This window comes from Penicillium longicatenatum, assembly GCF_028827895.1.
Source record: "Penicillium longicatenatum strain IBT 33135 chromosome Unknown contig_3_segment0_segment0, whole genome shotgun sequence".
NCBI lineage: Eukaryota > Fungi > Ascomycota > Eurotiomycetes > Eurotiales > Aspergillaceae > Penicillium > Penicillium longicatenatum.
In genome coordinates this window covers 1682227-1698236 of record NW_026643121.1, presented here as the reverse complement: position 1 = coordinate 1698236, position 16010 = coordinate 1682227, and the positions used below count along the sequence as shown (strand labels likewise).

Genomic DNA, 16010 nt, shown 5'->3' with positions numbered 1-16010 from the left:
ATGAGGCTCTAATTCCTCCTAGTGAGCCGAATTCAGTCCGCAGGCTATCTATAAAAGCACAAGAAACCCGTCCCAGCTTGCTTTGGTCTCCACTCCAGACAAGCAATTCGTATTTACAACCCTAGCTCATCTACCTAATCGAAAAGTCAAATTCTTGTTAATTTCACGAAGTTGGACTCATATAATGTTTGGTTCGGTATGTTCCTTGTATGAATGTCCCCCAAGCCTTGTATACTCATGGACATTAGTTACCGGCTGTTCTTCCGGCCTGGGGAAGTCTATAGCTAGCACCATCTATGCTGCAGGCCACCAAGTGGTGGCGACAGCCCGAAAAGTCGACACATTCGACTACCTCCCCGACAGTCCAAGCGTCCTCAAGCTAAGCCTTGATGTGACATCCGCCGAAAACATCCACAATTGCTTCACCACCGCTGTGGAGACATTTGGCCGCATTGACATCGTTATCAACAACGTCGGGTATGCTCTCTCAAGAGATACCGAGGCTATAGCCGAGTCGGATGCACGTCTGGAGATGGAAACCATCTTCTGGGGTCCTGTCCACATCACCCGAGAAGCTGTCCGCATTTTCAGAGAGGCCAATCCCACAGGGCAAGGTGGAACTGTGGTTCAGGTCTCTTCTATTGGCGGCTATGTTACATTTCCCGGAAGCTCTTTCTATCATGCTGGGTACGTTATCGCTCGCCCATTGCTTTTCGTGAAGTATTTGTACATTGATTCTGACGCACATTTAGAAAACATGCGCTCGGAGGTTTCACACAGTCTTTTGCTAAAGAGCTCGAGCCGAGCTGGAATATCAAAATGATGGTTGCCGCTCCGGGAGGCATTCGGACCAACTATTTCACAAATACCCAAATGAGAGCTAGACACCCTGCTTAGGATAGCCCTAATATTCCGTTTAATCAGCTGCTGGGGTTCATGATGAACTTGGGTACACAGGAAACTTTCGCGGAGCCTGATGACCTTGCCAAGGTGCTCTTTGATGTTGTTGTGGGTCAGGACTAGCGAAAACTACCAGCACGTTTGCTGATGGGTGCGGAAACCCTTCCGCTTTTCGAGTCTTGAGTATAAGAAAGATGCGGATGAGATAGAAGTGTGGAGGGCGGAGACTGTTCGCTGTACCTCCAAAGCAAGCGTCAAGGTCATTCTTATATAGGTATTCTAAGCAGCTACTCGTTACCACGCGTTTTTATATATCGTCTCTAGTAATATGAAATCTTTTATCAAATACTCCTAGTACCGAACACGTTTCGTACAGATTTTGCTGGGTTAGAAGAGTTTGTAACTCGCTTGAATGGTCATTTCTGTCCAAGTCATTAATTAAAATTTCATTTCGGAGAACACTCTCCAGGATTATTGTGTCAAGGCTATATCCAACAAATGAAAATAGGTATTCATTCCCGTCATCCCCAAGAGAAACGCCATCTATACAGAGATGCAACCATGGCGGGGTATACAAAAAATGATAAGGATGCAAAATGAGATGTTTGCCAGGCTAAACATCATTGACAAGAGAGAAGAGAAAAGAAAAACGTCCCAAAGTTCATAGCCCACGGACACATGCCAGGGCATCCAAAAGGAAGAGGCAGACAAGCTGAAAGCACAAGACATAGAAGATGAAAAATATGGAAGTGACCTTCATACGGCACGATCACCGGTCTTCATATCATCCATTTCATACTCTTGAACACTCCTCTCTCTACCTCTCCCCCTTCCAAAGCTGGACTCCGCCTGAGCATCCTCAGACGGCTGTTGAGACGAGGAGGCAGCTTTACTGCTACCGCCTCCAATCCCACCGAAGCTAATCGGCTGGAGCTCGCGATGTTGGCAGGCCCACATGCCCAGGAAAGTCATCATACCCGCGCTGGCGAATTGCAACCCCCACCAGAGGAGATTTGCGGGCAAGGACCGAGTATAAAGTGTTGTGGCGACGAGATGCAAGAAATGGATTGTGAATGCGAAGTCGGGAACGAGCTTAGATCGCGAGACGAATAGTAGGAGAAATATTACACTGGGAATATGGAGTTAGCCTGGGATACTCGTAGTTTGTGTACAATTTCGAGGGATGTCTACCTGATGATGCAATTCAACATCCAGACTAGGCCCAACATCCATCCAACGGTCGTATCCCCTCTTAACGAGTCCCACCCGAATATCAAGTCTAGCGAGAATGGCGCGCCATAGACAACGGTTGTGAAGAGGATGAGGACTGTTGCGCAAACATAATAGGCCGTCTGAAGGAGGAGGATCTTTCGGATAATTTTCAGTGGCGGGAGGTCGGTTCGCGACCCCGCTGGAAGGCGCCGGCGCCCGGGCATCAACTAGGAGGTCTGGGAGGAGAAGGTTTTCCTCCCCAGTGACCTGTATGTGGAGGATGAGTGGTTGGAGCGCGACGTTTGGGGCTAGGCGTAGATAGGCGGAGTGGTCATGCAATATGAATAAGCCCTATATCGTGTAATGGTGTTTCAGAGACGAGATAGACGGGAGGTAATTTGTTCAATACACAGGAGAAGGAAATCGTAAGTATGAGGGTAGTGGGAAGAGAGTCGTGAAATTGTGGCAATAGAGCAAATTGGACAGCGTTGTGTCGCCGAGGGATCAACAGTCTTGGCACCCGTAACAACGCCGCATCCGCTGTATTTCCGACTTCTCAAATCTACATCGAAGCTCTGCCCGCCACCACAATCCAGCTTTCTTCTCTCTGCACCATCTTTCGATCTCAGTTTTTCGATAACCCTTTACCGCGTTCACCTACCATCATCATGGGCTGGCTCCCTTGGTCTTCGGACGACTCCAACAAGGCTTCTGACGGTGGCCGCATCGCGCCGGACCGGACAAGTCGTAAACGCTGCTGGGAGGGTCGGGATGCCTTCTTCAGCTGCCTGGACCGTAATGATATCTTGGATGGAATCAAAGATGATAAGGAAGCTCGTCGGAAATGCGCAAAGGAGGTTCTCGAGTTCGAGGCAGCTTGTTCGCAGACCTGGGTATGTACCGCATCTGTTGGAAGCGTGTTTTTTGGCCTGGGGATGGCACTTCTACGAGTCTTTTGCGGACAATATATGGATTGGGATATGCTAACAGGTTTCACAGGTGAAATACTTCAAGGAGAAGCGAGTGATGGAATACAACCGGGACAAGACGATCGAGCGGATCAAGAAGGAAGATGCAGACAAGATGAAGGAATTGAAGACTCAGGGCTGGAAATCGACTTAAACGCCATTTCCAGGATGCTTTCGCACTTGTACATTATGTACCATATCCACTCTTATCACGATCTCAATTTAATGTTCCTACTCGACATAATTACGATTCAAGTGTATTCAAGCAGCAAAGATCTCCATGTAACTCCAATAATGGACATGGTCATATTATATCCATATTGCATGAGCAAGACTCAAAACGGACGTTCCGAGATGAAACCAAAACTTATAAGGCAAATTCCAACCTAGACACTCCGTTCACCTTAGTATCTAGATTCTTAGTCCCGGCAAAATAATGCAAACGCCTTGCAATGGCTGGAAACCAGCATGAAATGAACCCGGAAAAGCTCCCACCATGTATGAAAGATGAGAGTGAGAACGCCGAGCCCCAAAGAGAATAAGATAAATAGCCAATAACCGTAAAATAAATCCAAAGCCGAGGGCTGAGCGTAAGTCACAGCGAAGAGATTCGTTCAATCATTGTTTCCACTTGGCCAACTGGTTCATCAGGTTTTGCACATTAGAACCGACGGCCGGCTGGCCCTGTGGCTGTTGCCCTCCAAGTCCCTTAGCTAGGATTGAGAGTAAATGGGGATCAGAGACAACAGGCCCATTGGGGGGCTGGAGATGGAAAGGGGGAGGAAGAGGCTGTTGTGGGTGCTGTAGGATCGGAGGTTGTCGAGTCGCGTTGGTCAAAAGAGTAGCCAAATCAGCAGGAGGTGGAGGGTTGGGGGAAGAAAATGGCGACTGAGTAGCTGAGACAGGCTGGGACGGAGGAGCCGGGCGTTGAAGGGCGGACAAGAGAGATTGGAGGCTAGGGCCATCCAGCGAACTAATCAAGTTCGCGATGTTGGGGGGATTAGTCAACGCGGGCAGAGTAGGCTGAGGCACCGGCACAGCCGGTACAGCCACAGGAGGAACCCCGAAAGCTGGATTTGGGGGGAAGGAACCAGGTGGAGGACCGCGTTGCATCGCTTGGGCCTGATGGAACATGACTTCAGCTGCGATGTTGGGGTCAACTTCAGGATAGTCACTGAAGCGGACGTTGTTTAGCCCGGGGCTTCGGTCGAAAATCTGGAGAGGAATCTTGCGAGAGAATTGGTTGGGACGAGAAAGCCTGACGACTGCAAGGACACCTTCAACGAATTGACGATGGACAGCCGCACCAAGGGGAATTCGAGGACCAAGCACAAGGACATCTACCCGCAAGCCCCGGTTGCGAAAAGCGTTTTCCACATGAAGCACGAAATTTCTAAAGACTGAATTAGCAGTATTCGGGGGTGACTTGATAAATGACAGGGGAGCATACCTGTCAATTTCCTCCAAGACCAGAACTTGGACCTCGGGCACGTCACGGGGAGCCCTTCGAGGTACGGGAAGATCAGCTTCCCCTTCATAGTTGCCTCGAGGTCTCGGGCTCGGGCTGCGATATCGCCGATCTCTGGAATAGGGGGAACGAGGAGACCGAGATCTAGGGGAACGGGAACGACGGCGCTCACGGCGATCAAATCGCTCTGGCGTTCTATCCCGCGATCGATACCCATCTCTAGGTCGAGGCCGAGGTGAAGGCGACCGCGGAGGCCGATACCCATCGCGACGGCGATTCAAGGGCTCGTCTCGAAAATCGCTAAATGGAATTCGGGGTTCATAAGGCCGGTCATATCGATCACTGGGCGCACGTTGGTTGGCTCGGGCGGGGCCAGCCCGGCTGAATTCTGGTGATCTCGAACGTCGAGGAGGGAGCGCTCTGGATGGCTCTGCGGGCGCGGGGCGGGAATTCCGCTGAGGCTTGGAGATTTCAAGATCTAGCAAAAATTAGTTCGCCAATCTCCAAATCCAGGTGATATTCCAAACACTTACGAATCTTTCTGCCTCGTACCAGAGCCCCCTGTTCCACCCCTAATGCTGCATGGCAAGAACCCGCTTCCAGGAATTGAATGAAACCGTAGGCCTGCTTGATGGAAATCTGGGCAAGTTTTCCGTACTTATGAAAGATGTGGAACATGTCTCGTTTGGTGACTCTTTCAGTGGGAAGGTTACCTAGTCGGAGAACACGTCAGTAAATTACTTGGAGAGCCCTTGGTCGGGGAAACAACTCACCAACAAATAGCCGGGATCCCATCGGGAATCGATCCCAGAGACCTTCCGTCACATAAACTCGTTCATCATGAAGGAACTCATCGTATTTCTTCTGGACTTCTGGTCCCCATGGCGCATCATCATCCATTGGCTTGACTAGCCGACCTGTCTGCTTGTCGACACGACCTTTCTTTGACACCTGAGGAGCTTCTTGGGATGTCTGTGCCTCCCCCGAGGAAGGGGTTTGGAAACTGGCAGTGGGTGGGGGAGGTAGGGAGCCAGTGCCCGGAACGGTGCCAGGTGCTCCGCCCGGTGCCATCGACTGGGAATATGATTGGGCATTGTTACTGGGTTGCGTAGGGTGGGCGAGGGGCGTGGCAAGGGCAGAAGGACGTTGATGGTATGTGCCATTATCATTTGGGGCGTAGTTTGTTTGGGTAGATGGGTCTTGAGGGGGCTGCATAGAGATGCCTTGGGGGTGATGAGGGTCATCCTTGGGTGCTTGGTGGAGAGACGAGCCTTCTGCTATGGGAGCTGCCCCGGAGGCCAATTCTGAAGGGGGGAGATGAGAGAGGTTGTCCAACAGAGTCTGGAAATTGACCCCAGATACGCTTGGCCTTGCATGTTCCTTCCCATCATCTAAGTGCTCTGGTGACCGGGATGCATTTCCTGTATTGCCGGCATTGTCTATTTCACTCGTAGTGGCAAAGCCTTGATGGACCGGCACAGCCGGAGGTGCGTGGGTCTGGATATGGGTGTTTGGATTCGCGTTAAAGTCCCCAGCTTGTCCTGTGGATGGGTAGGAATGGTAAAAGTCCGCCGAAACAGCCATATCATTCATCACAGGGTTCCCTGGCTGAGCGCCATGCAAGCTACCTGAATCCTGAGCATGTCCTAGGCCACGCTCTTGCCCTTCTCCGTTCCATCCATCTTTTGCTTGAGGGGTTCGAAGCTCTACCGCACGTTCATATGTCGAGGTATCATTGAAGACGGGGTCCATTTGGTTCTCCAGGACGGGAATATTGGCTGGCTCCGGGATATGCAGTGGTCGAGGGCTTTCCGGAGTCAGTGTCTTGCCGCGGAAGTGAAGCGCTTCATCGGGGGAACTGGGCGTCATGTAGACAAATGGGGGGCGGACGTTTCATCTACAACACGGGGGGAACGGGACAAGATAAAAAGTATAGGGGGGGGGGAAGACGAAATAGTGGGTAGACAGAAAGAGGAAGTTAGATTGTGAATTTTCGTGATCGCAAGCTAAGGTGGGGCGATGAGAAAAAAGGCTTTGGGTTGGAGGGCGGTAAGGGTCCCAGATAGGGTAGATAGCGCCGTAATGTTAAAAAAAAAAACCGAAAATTAAAACCGAAATCCAACCAAATAAAAGGAGATATAAATAATAGAAGGGGATTTCTAGAAGTGGAAGAGGGTAATGTGGTCTATCAGCAGGAGAAAGTTCTGGCAATGCAGGACATGCAGGAAACCTGTAGGATCATCCTCGAACTGCCTACGTAGTCCAACGTGCATATAAGGATCTCCCTTTTTGTTTTGGATCTGACCCTATGACTGGTTCGTACGCTTTTCTCGAAATTTTTATTTTTTTATTTTTTTTTTTTCAGTCTCGGTTTGTACTTCCATAAAATTGGGGGCATGTTTGAAATGGATCCTTTTGACGTGTCAAAGTTCCCACCAATAAGAGGATCGGAGGTTCCATAGAAACCGAGTGCCTTTACAGTCGTACATTTCATACATAGTTCATGGAAATCCCTCGCACTAAGAATAAACTAGTTCGTAAAGCGAAAAAACAGGGCCCAGACCCAGATCTCGGGGTTAATTACGCGCTTTGCGGTTTTGGTTAGTCATGACCTCTCCACCATCAAAAGATAATCCTTCCTTTTTGCCTACTATAGTACAACTATACTACAAGGTCAATCCTCCCAGATTCCAAGTTTCTCGGGTTTCAAAGTTCCCTGATTCTGAACTCTTATGAGTCTTGTCTGGCACGCTCGGTTCCGATGATGGGGCCGCGAGTCATTCGACTTTGGGTCAGAACGCCCTGGTTACGCCGGTTTGCTTCAACAAAGGGGTCATCTGACCAAGAGGTCGAACTAGCGAGACTGTGGCTGAAAACTCTGGACTCCAAAACCGTACCCCGCCAGATCGGTGAGCTGTCTTTCAGTCGGTCAAGCGGCCCAGGAGGCCAAAATGTGAACAAGTCGGTGCATATCGGTGCAATTCCGAGTTTCTTCATCTCCCCGTGGTACTATCGGCAGGGCTAACGGTGGGGGGTAGAGTCAACACGAAAGCAACCTTGAAGGTACCTTTGGCCGCGCTGCTGCCTCTGGTGCCGCGTTTGCTCCACCCCAAACTGCACACTTCGCGCTATGCGTCCGACCGGTCTCAGGCCTTAATTTTTCAGTCCGACGAATCCCGGAAACAAGCTAGCAATGTGGATTCGTGTTTCGACAAGCTCTACCAACTGTTAGAAAGCTCGGCCAAGGCCGTCATTCCGGGGGAGACCTCCCCAGAACAGAAGGACCGTGTCCAGAAATTGTAAGCTTCCCCTCCTGCAGGGTGTGATCCGGTGACCTGAACGTTTAGACAACGGGCTCAAAATGAGTCTCGACTTAAGTCCAAAAAATTCCAAAGTGACAAAAAGAGTAATCGGCGGGGGAATAAGTATGATGATTGAATTGGGGGAAACTGGCTAACATGATTCCCATATAAAAAAAAAAAAAAAAAACCTTAAATGTATATGCCTGGACACTTTTTTACTTCACATCCGACCAACGCCTCGCAAGTGCAAAAATATTTATAGAATCCCTCGGATATTCAAATCATTCCGACAATGTTCGCTCGGCATTGCGCATCGTGGACAAAATGACCTTCTTCAACGAAGGATCCAGATCCTCGGTCTCGGCCAGCGGCTTCAACCAGTTCACCACTTCCTGAGCAAGATTGGCACTAAGCGGCTGCGACTCCTTCAAACGAGCAAGCGAACTTCCCAATGCACGAGGGAATTCTGGAGCTGTGACTCGAACCCCTGTGGTTGGGAGTTGGATGTAACAAATCAATGTCCGAGGGCTGGTGGGTTTGTGAGCCTGCATGTTCTCCACCACATGGTTAAGGATCTTGGAAAGACACGGCACATCATCGAACTCTGACACCATCTTGTAGAAGTCGAACCCAAACTGATCGTCGTTCTTGAAGTTTTTCATGGCAGAATCGAAAATGGCCAACGGGATGGCACCGCTGAGAGCTGGGGTCGCGTTCAGCGTTTCAAGGGCATGTTTGTCAACCTCATCACCCTCCACTGTCGGATTGATATCCTCCTCGGTGATATCAGGGACCGCAATCATGTCGGCATCGTGATCCACCGCGGCGGACTCGACGGCCTTGGGCCGTTGGCTGGCCTCGTCCAATCCCAAGATCCGTTGACGAGCCATGAGCTTAGCGACATAGATCAATTCCAGCTTCGCATATTGAATCCATAGGAGTCGGGCACCCTTGCAAAATCGCAGACCGCGCTGGAAATAACTTCTCGCCTGGGACATATCGGCATGCTCATCCAGGGAGTACTTTGCGGCATAGATCCATAGCTCTGCGCTGGTGGGGTGGAATCGCAGGGCATCGGTGAGGATCATGGAGAGCTTCTTATAGGCCTTCTGTTTCCGGGTGTATTCGATGTATTGAATCCAGAGGTTGAGATCGCCGTGGAACCTGCGTGTGGCACGGTCGAGAATAAACAGAATCCGTCGCTGACCGCTGTGTCCTGCCGACCGAATTCCCATGCGCTTGGTTCGCTTTTTGCAGAGAGTATCGAGATTGATCTCATATTCGACATAACGGACAAAGTCGACGGGCTTTGCGCCACGCGCATTCAACTTGTGCTCGAAGTCCGACCGCTTCTTGATAATTGAGGTAATTTCATCCTATAAATTTGTATCAAAGATTAGCGACTCCACCACGTAAGCGCGTTCGGAAGAATTTACCTTGCTGAAAAGCTTCTTCTTCTCGAATTCCTTCAGCTCAGGAACCGACTTCTCAAGAAAGTACCGAGCCTTATCCGTTGCGGCAGACATGATTGCGGTTTGCAGCTGAAAGAAAAAAAAAGTTGCTCCGAACTTTTGTCGATCCCGCATTTTTGACAAAGCAGAGGCTAAGCCTAACGCGGTTAGACCCAGGACCCCAAGGCCACTCCGGAGGCACCAGCAAACCGAGGGATCCGATGTTTTCCTCAGGGGCCCTTGTTCACAATCATCTCTCTTTCTTGACATTCTTTTTAATTTCCTTTTTTCCTTTTTTTTAATCCTCCTCCTATATACCCCCCCCGCGCAGGGTTCCATTTGCGCTACCATGGCTCCCAGATTTAAGGATGGAGATGCCGTGGTCGCTGTACGTCTCCAAACACGCGATAAGGTCCAACTCTGACACGAATTTCAATGCAGATCAATGGCAAATGGGTCGCCTGGACTCACACGCTCTTCGCATATGCTGCCTTCTTCAGCGCGCTTATAGTCGGTGTGGCTCTCCATTATCACAAGATTGTGCAAAATGAACACTACGGTTACCCCGACGAGTGGTTTCCCTCCGTGTCCGCAACAATTGGCGACCGATACCCGGAGCGTTCATTCTTCCAGGTCTTCATTGCAATTACGTCCGGTCCTCGCTTCCTTCTCGTCTTCCTGTGGTACATCATCACTGCGCGCCCCAATTCGACTCTCCCGAAGGTTGTGGCCGGTGTGGGTGTCTTCCGAACTTTGACTTGCGGTGGCTGGACTTATGTCACCTCCACCGATGACCATGATTGGCACGATATCTTCATGATCTCTTATCTGGTAGCGACCCTGCCATGGACCCTGGGATGCCTTGCCTTGAGCCCCAACAACCGCCGTGCCGTGAAGTACCGCAAGATCATGGCGAGTCTGTTCTTTGGAACTCTGGTCCCATTGATCTATTACTTCATTCAGCACAAGGTTCACAAGGTTGCCGGTGGTAAGTGATCCCGGTTTTGATGGCAAATTAATTGTACTAAATCATCTTCTGCTAGCCTACACTCGGTACGCCTTCTTTGAGTGGTCCCTGATCTTGTTCGATGTTGGATTCGATGCCATCACGGTGCTTGACTTCGAGGGCCTGGAACTGGTGGTGCGCGATGTGAAGGGAATTAGCAGAGGGTATGTACCGTGGCTTCCGAAATGACACCCACAAATGTATAGTGCATAAGCTACGTTATGAAACAAAGCCCTTTCTAAAAAGTCCCTCTTCTTAGGCAGTTGAAGACGACTGCGGACTCTGTCCTTGAAAAAGGGTGTGTACAACTTTTAGTCCTTCAACTCGCTCATTCAGTTAACTAGTAATTAGGAAGGGTAAGCCCGTGAGCAACACCTTTGGCGAGGGTTTCTTCTGGACTGAAATCCTGGATGCCGCCGCCGATGTTTACAACGGCTTTGTCTTCTGGACGATCGTGACTGGTCTCCCCGTCCTTGTGTGGTACTTCCCTCTGTGGCACATGGGTATCTCTGGCTATGAGGTTGCCATTGTTGCTTGCATTTCCCCTCTGCTCTTCGCCATTCCCTCCTTGAGATCTGCTGCCACCAAGAACTTGCGGCTGCTGCACCTCGTGTCTCTTACAGCCCTCGTGGCCTACAAATTCCAGGACCCTGCTAACCGACTGTTCATTACTGCCTTTGCACTGTCGACTACCTGTGCGGCGTGGGTTGCTAGCTTCTTCGCCGAGCGCGGAAACACCGCTCGTCTGGAGGCCCGTATCATGGCCTGGGGTGTTGGTCTGATCATGTCAGTTGTTGCCAAATTCGCCTGCACGACGAACAATCCACTTTGGCCCGTCATGCACAGCGAGAATGGCGGTTGGAACAAGATCGGTCTTTTCGTCGCCATTTTTGCCGTCTTGCGTTCCCAGAGGGGCTCCATTACTAGTGGTAGCGATTATTTGCCCGCTAGCGGCAAGAAGGGCTCATCTCTCCTGGCTGGTATTGGTTTCGGAGGTCTCATGTTCGCCATTGTCTCACTCCTTACCGACTCCAGCACTATGATCTCGTGGGTTTGGGATGGTTATCCCGTGCGTGGACCTATTGCTGTGCCTCATGGTGCTGTCACAATCTTTGCCATGGGCGCAGGTCTTGTGTATGGTATCTTCCACCCCGCAGTGGCAGGCAGTTGGACTGCCTACGGCATTGGCTCTGTCGGTGCTGCTCTTCTGACCTACTATCACCACTGGACCGGATACTACGGTGCTCTTGCGCTTGCTTTCTACATCATGGCTGTCGCTCCTGTCCTGATCAAGTCTGGCGTCCGCCACTCCCCAGCGGGCACCTTTGGTATCGGTTTCGTTCTCTACATCTTCCTTTTGCTCTTCCACGTCTGGGTTGTTGCCTACGCCTTCGTCCCTGGTGGTCCACTCGTCCGTGAACACACTGACTGGGTCATGATTACGACTATGCTTGCCATTGGTGCTGGTGTGTTCTCCGCCGCCACTTCTAACTCTGGTCGTTCTCGCAACAAGCCCGTCAGCCCCAACAGCAAGAGGCAGCGCTCCTACTACATTTACGTGCTCGCTGCGTTGCAGCTCCTCTCGGTTTCTGTCGCGTACCTGCGTTTCCCCACCAATGACTATCAGCCCCATCACCCCGAGGAGAAGGTCGTGACTGCTGGTATCTGGACAGTCCACTTCGGTTTGGACAACGACATGTGGGCGTCTGAGCGCCGTATGCGTGATGTGATCGGTGAACTTGAGCTCGATGTCATTGGCTTCCTCGAGTCGGACAACCAGCGCATCATCATGGGCAACAAGGACGTCACCCAGTACATTGCCGAGGATCTTGGCTATTACACCGATTTCGGCCCGGGCCCTAACAAACACACCTGGGGCTCTGCTCTGCTTTCCAAGTTCCCCATTGTCAATTCCACTCACCATCTGCTCCCCTCGCCCGTTGGTGAGCTGGCCCCCGCCATCCACGCCACTCTTGACATGTACGGCGAGATGGTAGACATTGTTGTCTTCCACTCCGGCCAGGAGGAGGACCCCGAGGATCGCCGCCTTCAAAGCCAATATCTGTCTAAGCTGATGGGCTCTTCTCCCCGCCCGCTGATTCTGTTGAGTTACCTGGTCACTAAGCCGCTCGAGGGTAACTACAACACCTACGTCAGCGAGGTGAGCCAAATGAATGATATCGATCCCACCGATCTGGATCGATGGTGTGAGTATGTTCTCTTCAAGAAGATTCACCGCACAGGCTACGCCAGAGTTAGCCGTGACACCATTACCGACACCGAGATCCAGGTAAGTCCCTTGTATGATTTCAGCACCCCTCGAAATATACTAACAGTGCAATCACCCAGGTTGGCAAATTCGTGGTTGGTGAACCCGTGCCAGAAAACGAGATGCGCATTCCTGAAGAGATGGTGCCCGTTGGCCGTCGATTTCCTGCCCTGTTCCGTGGCGAGGGCGTGCGCGGCCACCGCTATCATGTCTTTGATGAGCCTCGGTACTGGCAATAAGCATTACTGGAATCTGACAAGGAAATGTGTTTTATAGATGTAACATGATTTGTCTTTTTTCCCTATGAGATGTGAAATCATTCGAATAAGAGTATTCCAATTTTATCTAGCGTGGCTTCGTAGACAAGTGAATTATCCTCCATGATTTCACGGGCCTAAGTAGATACCTGGCAACGTAGGACTTGCCCAGGTGAGCTTGGCAGTCCAACGTTGGAAAAATGCAGTGGTGTTTTCATGACTGTTTTGCATATGTATCCAAGGTTGTCCCACCTGTCTTCAGGCTCCAGGACTAGGCAGTTGATGTGCCAACCTGCACGGGTTCACATCTGATAGATCAGTTTGCGGCTGAAAGATGGATCCCACACGTTTGACGTTGCTCAGCCCCCATTTGCCCATTCTCGGAAAATTCACCGCCAATCATCCTTTAAATCCCACTAGTCCCGGTCCCTGATCGATGGAAAAAGCGATGAGCTCGGGATCAGGCTTCCCACCATGTTGGTGATCGCAGGCGAACACCTGGTCATTACTCAACCTAAACCCTATCTTAGCCCCCAAACGCACGCCTAGGGTATACAGGATAGAATAAGCCGCGGTCATTCTGCAGGATTAAATCGTCCAGGCTTAGGCCGATAGAGCGCCGGATGACCGAGCTTTCCACTCCCATCATAATCGGAGGTAAATACGAGACCCGCGGTTGACTTTAGATTGTCATCACCGATGCCAATGCCAGGAGCACCCTTGTTGATACGATAAATACAATAAAAAGCACCATTTGACTCTGAAAATCTAGATTGCTCCAATATCTGGTTACTAGAGGACAGGGTAATGCAGGTTCTGTTATGGTCGCAATTGATCAAATGGAACGCCTGATCAGCAGTCGATCTCAGCTTGAAGCCTCTACTTCTATTTCGGGAGCTCCTTGTTGATCTACATGATGGAGGATCCATGTTCTATTTTCCAGGCTCCGCGTTTCCCGCTCTTGGACGATATAAGACGAGTTGATCTGCTTGTAGCTGTCATCACAAGAGCGGATGCCTGATTCTGAAGGTCATGGTCTCCGATTCCTTTTCTAGGTTCCCCTTGTTGGTGGACGGGCTTCAACCGAGAAGGCGTCTTGAGAGATTTTGCAATTAAGCTGCGTCCAGTTTGGCGAGAGTGCCAGTAAACGTAATGCTCTCAAATTATTCAGAAATTTTCCTTGATGACAAACAAAGGCGTGCTTCAATACTGAGACTTGTTTTGAGTGTGTCTATGTCCAGAATTCCCATGAACAGGTAGGTCTTGGCCTGTACTTTAGATACAATAATCTAATTAGTACGAATATGTGTACTCCGTACCTTTTGCGAGTGGCCGTTGAGCCTATCAAAATGAATCCACCTGTTCCCTGGTTGGACCACATACACCCACTAAGGACAATCCACGTCACATGGTACGACCTATTCACAGACTCGGAAATTCTAGGTTTGGATGAGTCAATAAAAAAAATGAGAATGATTGATTATCTCATGCAGCAACGGTTAACAGATCCTTGTGGTCATCCATGTGGTCATGGTTTACTAAGAGATCTCACCTCTTACCGAAGTAGCTAGGCACGCCTGATGTGCGTCCATGGCTGGTCCGTGTGGCACGAAGTGCGTACAATAATCAATGCAGCTTTTTCTGATACTGTCTTTCATTAATTTGATTTCGTATTTTGATTTGTAGTTACATGGGTCCCATTTCAGACCACCTCTTCGTGCCGAAACGAAGCTGACTTGCAATAATTAGCTGCAAGTGGATTCTGCGCGCTACTGCCCTGGCCCTCCAGAAATTCATGGTAATCTAACTGCTCCCGAGCAGTTTCCGGACGCGAGAAGAGTTGGGGGGATTCACTCGGTCCCGAGGGCCAACGATGTGCTTGCACCATAAACACAAGGCGACTCAGGACTCCGAATTCGAGTTTCAATTTGATGCTGTACACCATCGACTTGAGAGTAGTTTGAATGACGAAGGAATACTTCGAGCCGAGGTATTCCAATACCAACAGAATGACGTCCATGACGATGATCAGCGCATTGATAGCGAGAAGTTGGTACATGATTTTGCGATTCGGGTTGTGGCCGGAGGTGCTCGGAGGGGACATGCGAAGGATCTGGACGGCTTTGTAGATGTATAGACCAGAGATAATGAATTCTTGAAGTGAGAACCCCGTCAGCTCGATGCGTTCCATGATGCTGTATGCCTGGGCCCAGACGGGGGTTTGAATGAAGTTGGTGCCATAGGTGAGGACGGTCGTGGGGACATGCAAGACAATCGCATCGATGATGATCATCGCACGAACACGATGGCTAATCGTCAGATCCTGCACGACGATATTGAGCCGCGAAAATAACACTAACGCTTGGCCCGTCACCATGAAATACCACCCAATCGTTGAAAGCGTGAGTGAGAGCCATAATGGAGCGATGCCGAAGTATTTGAGTAGGAAGCTCACTGACTGCGGTACGACGCCGAGTACGGTGGCGAGCAACAAGCTCCAGAAGTAAAGGCCTTGCCAGCGTCGGAATGAGGAGAAGATGAGAACCAGGAGCTCGATAGAGTTGTAGAGGGCGATTGACAGAAACACGGTCAAGGTGGCTTTGGTGGTGAAGTCATCCCCTGCGTACTTCCCAATGATGCCGTTGTCAGAGCTGGTCAACATGATCCCCGGTGGAGTCCAGGTCCGTGCGAACGGACCCAGATGTCAAGTCGATGCTGGGTCGCTGGGGTCGCTTACCCGCAGTAGCGTTCAGGATAGAGGCATGAGATGCCCACAGGGCAACGCGAATCAGAAGCAGAAACCAGCAGGAATTTGCAAAGCATTAGGGAATCCTGCTGGTTATAAGAGTGGGGAAAATCGGGATTTCTGGGGTTTGGCTTGGCTGTTTAGTGGCACGGTCCTATAAGCGACGAACCAGGAAAGGCCGCGGAGTCCGTGATGACCAGCTCTTAGCGCAAAGCAAATCCAAGCGACCAGGGGTTGGCATTTTCATTGGAGGAAATCAAAGGAGCACGATACTTTCTCGCCACACATATGATGGACAGGGCTCCCGGGGGGGAAATGTTTACCAGGATGCGCCAACCGTGGGTGTACGTAAGAAATTGGTTTTCAGGACTGCGTAGGATCCTTGGCTCACAGAGACAATCAGCAACGAACTGGAAAACCCGGGGTAACCC

The 16010-nt window shown here is 50.5% G+C and overlaps 8 protein-coding genes across 8 annotated transcripts; 4 read left to right on the top strand and 4 right to left on the bottom strand.

Annotated features, from left to right (window-relative positions):
* Positions 1–184: 184 nt before the first annotated feature.
* Positions 185–897, top strand: N7484_005996 (NAD(P)-binding protein; the record flags this gene model as incomplete). The annotated part of the gene is made up of 2 exons (XM_057116415.1): positions 185–687; positions 753–897. 2 exons carry the CDS (start codon positions 185–187, stop codon positions 895–897), a joined length of 648 nt encoding a protein of 215 aa, XP_056972298.1.
* Positions 898–1656: 759 nt separating this feature from the next.
* Positions 1657–2336, bottom strand: N7484_005995 (protein SYS1; the record flags this gene model as incomplete). Its single annotated transcript, XM_057116414.1, has 2 exons — positions 1657–2029; positions 2092–2336. 2 exons carry the CDS (start codon positions 2334–2336, stop codon positions 1657–1659), a joined length of 618 nt encoding a protein of 205 aa, XP_056972297.1.
* A 444-nt stretch (positions 2337–2780) lies between these two features.
* On the top strand, positions 2781–3234 carry N7484_005994 (cytochrome c oxidase subunit 6B family protein; the record flags this gene model as incomplete). The annotated part of the gene is made up of 2 exons (XM_057116413.1): positions 2781–3005; positions 3112–3234. The coding sequence occupies 2 exons, from the start codon at positions 2781–2783 to the stop codon at positions 3232–3234; spliced, it is 348 nt and encodes a 115-aa protein (XP_056972296.1).
* Positions 3235–3698: 464 nt separating this feature from the next.
* Positions 3699–6417, bottom strand: N7484_005993 (putative RNA-binding protein (Nab3); the record flags this gene model as incomplete). The annotated part of the gene is made up of 4 exons (XM_057116412.1): positions 3699–4473; positions 4531–5026; positions 5082–5261; positions 5322–6417. 4 exons carry the CDS (start codon positions 6415–6417, stop codon positions 3699–3701), a joined length of 2547 nt encoding a protein of 848 aa, XP_056972295.1.
* An 895-nt stretch (positions 6418–7312) lies between these two features.
* On the top strand, positions 7313–7986 carry N7484_005992 (peptidyl-tRNA hydrolase domain protein; the record flags this gene model as incomplete). The annotated part of the gene is made up of 3 exons (XM_057116411.1): positions 7313–7535; positions 7568–7847; positions 7896–7986. 3 exons carry the CDS (start codon positions 7313–7315, stop codon positions 7984–7986), a joined length of 594 nt encoding a protein of 197 aa, XP_056972294.1.
* A 145-nt stretch (positions 7987–8131) lies between these two features.
* N7484_005991 (snoRNA-binding rRNA-processing protein UTP6) lies at positions 8132–9376 on the bottom strand (the record flags this gene model as incomplete). The annotated part of the gene is made up of 2 exons (XM_057116410.1): positions 8132–9226; positions 9287–9376. 2 exons carry the CDS (start codon positions 9374–9376, stop codon positions 8132–8134), a joined length of 1185 nt encoding a protein of 394 aa, XP_056972293.1.
* Positions 9377–9623: 247 nt separating this feature from the next.
* On the top strand, positions 9624–12815 carry N7484_005990 (uncharacterized protein; the record flags this gene model as incomplete). The annotated part of the gene is made up of 6 exons (XM_057116409.1): positions 9624–9689; positions 9743–10289; positions 10345–10471; positions 10567–10605; positions 10659–12597; positions 12657–12815. Exons 1-6 carry the CDS (start codon positions 9651–9653, stop codon positions 12813–12815), a joined length of 2850 nt encoding a protein of 949 aa, XP_056972292.1. The 5' UTR covers positions 9624–9650.
* Positions 12816–14535: 1720 nt separating this feature from the next.
* N7484_005989 (uncharacterized protein) lies at positions 14536–15495 on the bottom strand (the record flags this gene model as incomplete). The annotated part of the gene is made up of 1 exon (XM_057116408.1): positions 14536–15495. The coding sequence occupies one exon, from the start codon at positions 15493–15495 to the stop codon at positions 14536–14538; it is 960 nt and encodes a 319-aa protein (XP_056972291.1).
* Positions 15496–16010: the final 515 nt, after the last annotated feature.